Genomic DNA, 10,281 nt, shown 5'->3' with positions numbered 1-10,281 from the left:
TTATATATTTTTTAGTATTTTTATTTAAAAATAACCGAAACGCTTTTTTAAGGAATTACGTAGGTTTATCAACAACTATTGATCCTATTTTCAAGTTTACTTACAATTTGTAAATTATACCTTTGTTACAAGTTAAGTCTCATAATCGTTTTAATGCCCTACTTATCTACTTTTGCGATGTTGTCACACGTAAAACACGATCTTTTTAAGAAGCGCAAATGTCATGCAGAGTATGCAACATGCATACACCATTCCAAGACCACAGGTGTTTCAAGTTCAAAAAGTACTTAAACTTAATTACAAACTTCAAAACATGACATTTCAAAAAATGACATTGCCACAAAATTTTAAATATGAAATCGATGCATTTTATTATTCGTGTAATCTTTCATTCGAATAAAAAATAGTGTTCGATACGAAGGCGAAAATGTGTTTTTCGCCCTTGTATCGAAAACTACTATTAAAGTGAAGGGGTTTTCAAACGGGTTTTTATCCTTCAGGGCATGACGAGCTTCGGAATCAGTCTCCTAGGGGCAGTAGGAGGCATTGCCCACCATCCCCTGCAGTCGATGATGGCCCCTGGAGCTTCCCCTAGGTCCCTAGCGGCTGGTGTCGGCTTGGGAATAGTCGGCGTCTTCACTAAGCCTCTGAGTGGGGCGGCTGAACTCCTCGCCCTCACTGGACAAGGTAAATTATCTACTGATCCCTAAAATCTTGTTATACTCGAAGTTGGATTTAGGGCTGCTTCAGGGTGCTGGCTGGAACTCGCTTCCAGACCCCAGGAATCATCCCCAAATCCTTCACATCTACCAGTCCAATAATTCCACACTAAAATACTCGTGGAAACTGGCAGAATTTTTCAATTCGCATATGTTATTTGTGACCGAAGCAATCAGTGTTAGTCAAACGGCGGTTCAAGCGCATGTCGCTTTAATATTGGCGATTGACACAGTTGTGGTGGTGAACCTGGAAACCGATGAAGTGGACAAGGTTCTTCCTTTGAGCGAAACCAGTTTGGTTCATAACAGTGACCCAACGATTTTGAGCCTGAAATATTTGCCAAAAACAGCTAAGAAAACGCTGGAAAAGCCCGAAGACGAGCTGGCTGTTAACATGGACCCGGAAATGCGAGCCCGAGTGGCTGATTACGTGAAAAGCACCGTGGGACTGTTGAATCCTCGCGACGATGTTTCAGTGCATTCGGGGATCAGCATTAGCCCGCTGTCAAGTCCTGGAAGTCTGGATGAGGAGCAAACTGAAGGCATTACGTTGCACTATTATATCAACTCGGACACTTTGAAGTACTTCGTTTGTTTGCTCAACTTGGCCGCCCAACAACGGGACAAATACCATTTTTCAGTCCTCTAGTCCGGCTGAAGCCAAGAAGTGGAAGACTGGGATTTTGAGGCAGGAGCGGTCGCTATTTTGTACTCTTTGTATATTTTTGTTGTTGACAATACAAGTTGGTTTCAATGTACTTGGAGCATCATTTTCCTCCACCAAACCCATTTAAGCAAGGAAAAAAAAACAACTGCTTAACATTAATTACAATATATATTTGAAGTCTTTTATAGATCTTGTTCTTGTTTAAAATATCTCAGGCTTAGGAAGGTTCACGTTGTAGTGAGCAACAGTGTAACTATCAGGGCTAGACCGAGTTGATCTAACGTTTGTATGCGATTGTTAAAGTGTTGCCTGTGGATGATTCAATAACCGTTTTATTGCGATTTTTTGGACCAACTTGTAGCTTCTTTGGAAGTCTGAACCTTATTGAAACATCCTCCATTTTCATGAAACAGCCAGCTTGTATGAAAAATATTTTAATATAAAATATTCGATGGGTCCTTTCGCCACACAAAATGTGTAACGGCGATTACAAACATTCAGTTTCACACAAATTTTCTGGAAAATAAGTACAAATCGGTCACATGTGCCGATCAATTCAAAACGATTATAAGGCAGTTGAAATGTAAGTAAATTCTGTTTTTTCTTTATGCGAATAGACAACATCCGACTTGTTGTTTAAGAAGTTCGCGACCTCAACAATTCGGATGCAGTTTACTCCAAGTGCTAATAAAACCATACAATAAACTACAAATAAATAAACATGTGTATAAAAGCGGATCGATCAGATTATCTGTACAGAATAGTTTTATTTTTTGTTATATACAATTTAGGAATTTACTTCATCTCTTGAGGCTCGCAGGGCAGGAATTTGTACATTTAGCTTTAGAGGAAGATGTTCATAAGGATAATTCAGTTGGACAGGCCTTTCTTAATTTTGGGTTAGTGGTGGCAATCTCAAGAAACGTTTCGGTGTATTTTTCTGATATATCATCTGTATATAAACTGATGATGGTGGAAAAATACACCGAAACGTATTTTGATTAATAAATAGACAATAAATGACTGAAACCCAGGAATAAATTTGATTTGGAATTGAAACACAGTCAGGAAAGTATATACAAATCTCAAGAGATCAAACTGTCTTTTTAGTTATTTGCTTATCGAAAAATTACGTAGGCCATTTAGTGTGAAGTGCTCCGAAGACAAGAGAACTTTGTTGTAGGAAAATATTGAATATTAACAAAACGATTTCGATACAGGGTGTCAATGTTATCAATCCCAAGTTTCAAAAGGAAATCAGTCGAACATATAAACACCCTGTAAGAGCAGCCACAGAAAAACAACAGGCAAACACATTTTGGCACCATCTAGAATAAACGATATAAACAAAAACTTACACTTACGTAAACCTTTAAGTTTAAACCTGTGCGAATTCACTGTAAGTAAAACTCACTTTCAGACACTTCCTCCATAGCAGAGCTTGGGGGGCTGAAGGTAGGGGCTCCGCCCCTGCGTGCCTCCGTTTACAGTGACTAGAGTGGTTGTTGTTGCATCCGATGTGCACGACTCCCTTTTGTTATACATATTGGTCGGCTGGCTATACAGCCTAAAACAGACATTTTTTGCTCATTCTTAGCGCTTAAAACAGCCCACCCTTTATTCCTGATTGAAGTTAATGAAAGTGAACCAATGGTGCAAAGGGTGTTTCTAGATTTCCCCACCCCGGTAGTTTATGGGCGTTGCTTGCCTCCACCAATAGCGACAGCTATATCCATGGCAACCGAATCAGCTTTGTGATGCCAGTCGGTTGGGGCAAGTGGCTTTGCACCATTGATGCCTTTCGACGGCGCTTGTTTTCGTTTCAGTTTTGGTTTATTAATAATTTTTTTCGATAGAAGCTCTACTTGCGAGTAAAAGCATCAACTCTGAATGGTATGAAAAATGCGTTATGAAGAAGCTGAGACCCTACGGGAATACCTACATGAGTTCTGCATGCAGCGTCTAGCAAGCGATTTCCTCAAACTCTCAGCAAAGCGTTTCTCGTTACGAGCACCGATTCCCCTTTATGATTAATCAGGACGTCCTTGCTGTCCTGCTGAGTGGACTCGTCCAGCACCATAAGCTTGTGCTGGTCAGCGTCCGTAGGCGAGTCTTCGCTCTGCTCGAACAGCGGCTGATTAATCAGCGATTCCTTGCGCGCTGAGTAATTCATCAGCAACGATTCGCGATTGCTCACACTCAGCTCGCTGCTGAATCTACTGCCTTGGCCCAAGTGGGGGGCCTGAGACGACGCGACGCACGTCTCCGAACTGAACTTGCGCGACGCCTGATTGGTCAGCAACGGCTGCCCGCTCATCGACTCTCGCCGCTGATTGGCTTTCAAGTGGTGGTTCACACCAGGGTGGGAGAGACGCTTTTCTGAGTCTTCGATGTCTTCGGCGCCGATCAGCGTCCATTCGGTGATTCTGCGTGCGCGAGGCACATCAAACATGCAACAACATGCACAAATTAGAATACAGAGTGTCCAAAATCACGGGGCTCGGAATTTATCAACGAGCGGATTTCTAGATTTACAGATAATTATATTGGGCCCCGCCGATCCTGGACACAATGTATACACGGCGGACCAAAAAAAATGCTTTGCCTCATCAGCGTTTAATAATGAAAGAATTATTGAGGGAATCAGCACTAATGCAATGAACCAAACTGATGATCCCTACGGTTTCGCATTCAAAGCTCAGCTCTTGTTCAAGAGCGGATTGCGTCGAAAATCGTTTGTATGGATACATACCTTAAACTCTCAGTTCTGGATCGGGGCGACCAGTCTTTGCTCCGGCTGCTGGATCGCAATCGGCTCGGGCCCAACGACTTCTTGGTTTTCCAGTTTTCGAAGTGATGCTTCAACGTGTTCTGGACCTCGGTGTTGAGGAAACAGTAGAACAATGCCACCATGAAACCCTGAAACCAATAGTGTGTTGTTATTGGTCCACCCTGTACATGCATCAACGCGCCAGGAAAACGAGAAATGCCGCCTTTTAGTGCCTCAAGTGCATAGAAGAGGCGCGAAATTCCCCGATCTTGTAATGAATAAACTGCTCTTGAACTAAGGGAGATTTTATTTTATCGACAGAAAAATTGCACGGCAAGCGCTTCCCATCTTTAACCAGCCAACAGTTTTGGCAAAAACTATCGAGCTTTCGTGCATTCAAACAGTGCAAGTCAGTTTTGGGGGACTCTGATTTCACAAAACCGATAAACTCTTGAACAAACCATACAAAAATACTTATTGTACCTAATCAGTTCCTGATAACGATAAATAGCTGGATTTTCAATAACTGAAGCAAATGAAAATGAAGAAATTTCCACATTTTCCTTCAAACATTTTTAAAATACAGGATTTTAATAATGTTTGTATAACTAGAAACGATTATTTCGAATCGTTCCAATCGAAAAAAAACAACTGCAACATACGTTTAGGGTGTAAATGTGCATTAATTCTCGTTTCTGCTGCTTCCTCAACACCGAAGTGCTGAAAATGTTGCAGCACCAGAAACATTCGCTAGAAAATTACGCATTTACATCCGAAACTTTTGATAGTTTTTCTCGATTTGGAGTTGAATTACAATTTTTCGCAACGTTTCGTTTCAAACTCGTTCGTTTAAAACGCTATCTATTCCAAGCCGTTGTCCTTCTAATGGACAATCAATTTTGTTTCTAGACCCACTTACTCACAATGGGTTATTATCATGAGCATGTTAGATAAGTTCTATATTGTTGAAACATTTTTGAGGCGAAATACCCAAGAAGAAGTTTGTAAAAAAATGAGCATGATATTTATCAAAAACATTTTTTTCGGTGCCCGACCGCGTCTGGGGCATTTAAATATTTATCGTACTCCTGCATACATAAGCCTCATTAGGGAATATTATCAATATTTGCATTGTCCTACTAACTATATAAAGCGACGAGTTCGCTAAAATAACTACACTCGTCCAACAATGGCCTTTCAAATGGTAAACGCGATTATTCTCGTGGCACTTTTGGTGCTCATGCAGGGCCAAATCAACCAAGCAATTGTGTGCCCGCCGAATTTTTGCCAAAATCACCCCTGCACAACTCCACTAAGTTGTCCAATAAATCATACATTAGCGGACAGCTTTTGCGGCTGTTGTCAGCGATGTGTGACCGAGATTTGTAAGTATTTTGCCCCTAATTAAACCAAAAAAATTGCTGATTTGTTTTCCGATGATTTTCAGTTGAGGGAGAAAGATGCCCGGTCAGACTGCGAGGCGTTCCGCCTTCCTGGGCTTGTTCCACTGGCCTCGAATGCTGCAACAATGTTTGCTCAAAACCGGAAAATTGCTCATAAAAATGTTATAAATTGTAATTTTTCCGATGTCATTGGCGGCAAATTGCGAAAATGTTACTTTGAAATAATCAACAATAAATAAATTTGAACATACAAATCTGCGTTGAGCAGGCGTCTGATCACTAACGTTATGAGCGGTTGGATTGGGACCGAGAGGAACCGACGTCTAAAAACACAAAAAATAGTCGGTAAAAATCAGGATTTTGGACGATTCGAATGAAATTTTCGTTAAAAATCGAGCGCCTGGAACAACGTTTTTAACACTTTCAGATTCACCATCGTGCTTTGATGCAGCATTTATAAATGGAAAAATGGGCGGTTTTGTTTGGAAAAAAAATATAATTTTATAATTCCCTACACATTTTTCAACCCTTGACTCCTCACTTAAAACTTTGATGGTTCATTGCACAAAAATGGAGAAAGCAAAAGCACAAAAACGTAACAATTTCAATTTAATATTCAACTCGGTGAAACTGGCTTGTGCAATTGGCTGGAGTTGAGCAGATGCTGTCGCAACAAATCAGCCCATCTGCACAAACGGCTCCAGCTGGAACGCCACGAAGCTGGTCAAAGCAAAGTTCACCTTCAGCTAAAATTGCAAAAAAATAAAAAAAAAACCCTCACAAACCAGTTTATGCAGTACGCACAAATCACTGGAATACACCGCATGCAACAGCCACAAAACGTCTGGGAAAGCGTGTGATTTTCCGGACAAGAAGTCTGGCTTACACAAGGATGTTCATCACAGAAGTTCGATGGACAAGCAAAACCCTGGATGGTGGCCACTTGAAGACACAGCAGTAGCGTGAAAATCATCGCGTTTGCACCTTTTGAAACCATGTCTATAATGGGTTTCACTGCCACTGTTGCTTGCTTGTTAAATGTGTTACTGTTTGTTTATCAAAACATCGCTAATCAAACTGACGGCGCATTTATGCAAACGACCAGTTTAGACACAAAAACGTGTTAAAATCGAATTTCATTTTTAAATCTACCTTTTATACAGCAGATTTTCTGTGTCTCATCCGTTACGTTAAGAGTCGTCCTGCAAGTTTCGACTAAAACGTCGGCAAATGTGAACATGTGGCGGTTCACTCATAAGAAAAAGTGCAATTAGAAGAACACGAAAAAACCAGATCCATATTTAAAAAATTGGAATTAGTGTGAATATCGCATAAGCTAAAAGTGCTATTTTGTTACATTAAAAATCAATGCTTGCAGCTGGAAAAACTAATCGAATTTTGTAAAAAAATCTTCCTCAACAACCCGTTGTTTTCGATTTATTTGCAAACTTTTTTTTTAAATATTTGTTTTTTTTTAAAACTGAACATAACTTGGACAATTTTTGMCTGTTTAAACCCGAACTTGTAACTCTTGCGGTTTAGAGGACAGCAATAGATTAACCCGTAACTATTGGTTCACTCTGTATATATAAATAATTATGAAGAATAATTATATAGAAGCAAAATTGATTTTTTGTCTCTTCATTATTGCTCCTCGTCAATAGTTGAGAGCTTTTTGATAATTAAATTAAGTGTTGCCTAGATTTTAGTTGATTAATCATCATTCTATTTGAGTTGAAAAAGTCCCTTTTTACCGAGCACTGGGAAGAACCATACTTTTTTTTTCAATTATTTTTCAAATTAATCAAATGCGAAAACCCAGAAAATGAGTTACCAATTTTGAATCATCCTGTACGTTTAGATGTAGCGAAAACAAAAAGTCACTGAGCTTTTTCGAGCTCTAAGAGTATTTTATCACACAATATCATAAATACCGAGTGTTTTTTCCAATGGCATATTGCCGTATTCCACGGGGAAAAATCGGTTTTTTCATGGGGAACGTTTGTAGAGCAAGTTGTTGGCAAGAATTCGCTCCCAAAATCTCCCTTTTGAGGTGTGTTTTTAAGTTTTTTGCAATGAAATGTACGATAGAATGACTTTTTGCGACCACATCTGTTCAAATCCACAAAATTTCAGAAGTTCATGCTCGTTTTACTGATTTAAATGTTAAATTAAAGATGTGAATTTTTTGAAATAATTAAATTGTTGTGTTGTTTGAATTCCAAATCAAATTCATTCCTGGGTTTCAGTCATTTATTGTCTCTATTTATCAATCAAAATACGTTTCGGTGTGTTTTTCCACCATCATCAGTTTTTATGTGTAGCGTTGTTGCTGCTTTAAGCCTTGGCATGCATTTTTGCGTGCCAAAAAATGCAAAACCGCCTGTTCCTTGCGAGTGGCCAGCGACTTGCCTCAACAACATTTGTACTGCAAGCTCAGAAACAACTCAGAAATGGCTGCCATAAACGTTTTTCGAGATTGATGCATGCGAATATTGCTGGATTGTTTTTATGACATTGTATTTAAGGCTTTTCCTGTGTTGCGTCAATAAAGAGAAATCGTTTCTGAGAAAAATATTTAAGTCTGCAAAAATGCGCGTACTTGAGTTGAAAAAACCAATTCACAACATCCAAAGTAAGACAAAACGGGAATAAATTACGACGCGTTGAGGAAAAAAAATCGGAAATCTTCCGCGGGTTTTTCTCTGAAGTGCAGAACTTCAAATCAAAATTTTGAAAGTTGGCAAACTTCCAAAAGACGAGCAGAACTGCACAAAACTAGATGTATTGAGTAGACATTTAAAAAAAATTATCAGCAAACGATTCAAAATTACATGTTCAGGATTAAATAGGTTAGACGATTAAAAACGAAAAACTCACGAGTTTCTAATGGATTTGTTGTGTTGAGCCCTTTGGGGACGCCACAGGTTTAAACGCAGATAAAACTTAATTCTTTTTCTGTTTTTCTGTTTTTGTTTTTCCATTCTAAAACGATTTACATACATAACGCGGCAAAAAACAACTAGTCATTGGCTGTCTCTCGCTCTCACTAATATAAACAACTCCGCACTATTCGTTTTGCTGAGCGTGGAAGTTCGTTATAAACGGGTTCGTTATAACCAGTAAAAAAATACGTTGGTCTTTATGGACGACGTTTCAATTAAAGGAAAAAAGTTCGTTTTAACCGAAAGTTCACTATAACCGGGTTCATTATAAGCGGACTTTACTGTATTTCGACTCGTACTTATCTCAGGCGCTTCCAGCTCAGCTGGTGAGAGTTAATGGGCTCGAAACGCTGTCCGGAAAGTGTCCCGAGACACGTTTTGGACCCGAACAAATCCTGTAAATACTGGGAAAGCGCGGGGCAAAATACGAAAGCGTCTCAAGGTAAAAATAAACGCACAAAATCATGTCAAACACACAGAAAATGTAATTAGACACACCAATCAGCGTGGAAAGTGGCAAACCAACTGATAAAAAATACATCATTAAATGAAATTAAAATATCCCGACTGGGTGGGCGTTCATCCACTGGGCCCATTTTGCGGCTCCGTACATTTGTTGTTGATGCACTCCAATCCCAATTTGCAAATTGCGTAGATATCGATGTCCGTGAAACATTCTTCGCCTTTTTCTACAAACAAACCGACGAATTGATGGAAAGAACTGAAAACAGTCAGCAGACTGAAAACTCACCCAGAATATTTTTGCAAACCAAGCAGCATCCGCACTGATCCAAAGTGATCGCCTGATTTGCGGTACAAGTCGGATATTTACTTTTGCAAATCACATCGATTCCACAGATGCCGCAGGGCGAACTGACGATTGGCTGGCAGAAAACCGCAAAAACTACCACAAAAACCACAAAAACTCGCATCTGGCCGCTCATTTTGCAAAATTAAAATCCCGGTCCTCTGGCGACCAGTTGAACAATCGTTTTAAGTGAAAGTTTGCATGCAGATGGTTTATCCAGTTTTCAATGGACTTTAACAACGTCTTGTTAGCGTCGACTGTGTGAAAACGAGCTCAACAATGATAACTGCTCGAATTACGTATTAAACTGTCCGATAATCCAATTATCAGAAGCGTGATTCTATATTTATATTTCCTGTTAAAACAAAGTCTGGTTTATTAATAGTCAAGCGTCTTCCACAGATTTCTTTATTCGTACTTTTTAGTACTTCCCAAAAGGGGGGCCAAGTGGAGGTCTGAGACTTAGAGCGTGCTCTATTCCTTAATTGATCTTGCGCCCGTCGTTATTGATAGTTTCACTTTGTTTGGCTCAAAACTGGCCCAATGGGAAACTATTGTTGCACCGAATTCGGCGTCTTTTCTACGAATTTATAGCCCCATATAAAATCCCTAATGGTTCAGCGATAAATTTTCCACATTTGTGCAACGATCTAAAACAGCCAAATCCTCTAAAAGATTTTGCTGATTGTTCATTTGAACCTCGTAAAAAAACACTTGATGGCTGTATTTGATTTCGAAATCTCTCTATTCCATTTACCTGCACAATAACTCTATATACAGGGAGTCCCGAAAGCAGATGATCAATTGCGACACTGTGGCCCAAAGGAGGACAATCTGATTCAAGTTTTATGCAGAAAAAATGTCCGGATCCTCCGCTATTGAATGTTAAAGTTCTTCAAAAGATGATTCAATGATGTTGAAATGTCGCATGGATGCATTTTAATGAAACTCGCTGTGAATTTGTTCCTA

The 10,281-nt window shown here is 39.5% G+C and overlaps 2 protein-coding genes and 3 long non-coding RNA genes across 11 annotated transcripts in view; 2 read left to right on the top strand and 3 right to left on the bottom strand.

Moving 5' to 3' along the window:
* Positions 1 to 1,477, top strand: part of LOC109533404 (intermembrane lipid transfer protein VPS13B) — an 18,492-nt gene extending 17,015 nt beyond the window's left edge. The window contains exons 58-59 of the mRNA XM_048668361.1: positions 501 to 687; positions 740 to 1,477. Coding sequence (XP_048524318.1) covers positions 501 to 687; positions 740 to 1,368 — 816 coding nt within the window. The 3' untranslated portion in view covers positions 1,369 to 1,477. The remainder of the gene's footprint in view (positions 1 to 500; positions 688 to 739) is intronic.
* A 58-nt stretch (positions 1,478 to 1,535) lies between these two features.
* LOC109536514 (diuretic hormone receptor) overlaps positions 1,536 to 10,281 on the bottom strand; it is an 80,245-nt gene continuing 71,499 nt past the window's right edge. For 4 of the 7 annotated variants that reach the window (XM_048668366.1, XM_048668367.1, XM_048668368.1 and 1 more), the window contains exons 10-12: positions 4,139 to 4,305; positions 3,329 to 3,812; positions 2,862 to 2,953 (exon numbers count right to left, since the gene is read on the bottom strand). In XM_048668366.1, coding sequence (XP_048524323.1) covers positions 3,365 to 3,812; positions 4,139 to 4,305 — 615 coding nt within the window. In that variant the 3' untranslated portion in view covers positions 2,862 to 2,953; positions 3,329 to 3,364. Of the gene's footprint in view, positions 2,954 to 3,328; positions 3,813 to 4,138; positions 4,306 to 10,281 lie in introns of all 7 variants that reach the window. The other 3 variants (XM_048668370.1, XM_048668371.1, XM_048668369.1) reach the window with 3 other exon arrangements.
* LOC109536531 lies at positions 4,305 to 5,809 on the top strand. The gene is made up of 2 exons (XR_002171850.2): positions 4,305 to 5,541; positions 5,604 to 5,809. It is a non-coding gene; the product is annotated as an uncharacterized LOC109536531 (long non-coding RNA).
* On the bottom strand, positions 6,152 to 6,674 carry LOC109536532. The gene is made up of 2 exons (XR_002171851.2): positions 6,364 to 6,674; positions 6,152 to 6,305 (listed from the first exon to the last, which is right to left on the bottom strand). It is a non-coding gene; the product is annotated as an uncharacterized LOC109536532 (long non-coding RNA).
* LOC109536170 lies at positions 8,967 to 10,275 on the bottom strand. Its single transcript, XR_002171834.2, has 2 exons — positions 9,256 to 10,275; positions 8,967 to 9,193 (listed from the first exon to the last, which is right to left on the bottom strand). It is a non-coding gene; the product is annotated as an uncharacterized LOC109536170 (long non-coding RNA).

This window comes from Dendroctonus ponderosae, unplaced genomic scaffold (assembly GCF_020466585.1).
Source record: "Dendroctonus ponderosae isolate FM_Combo_2020 unplaced genomic scaffold, Dpon_F_20191213v2 Dpon_F_20191213_7, whole genome shotgun sequence".
Classification (NCBI taxonomy): domain Eukaryota; kingdom Metazoa; phylum Arthropoda; class Insecta; order Coleoptera; family Curculionidae; genus Dendroctonus; species Dendroctonus ponderosae.
This window is presented reverse-complemented; position numbering and strand designations above follow the sequence as displayed.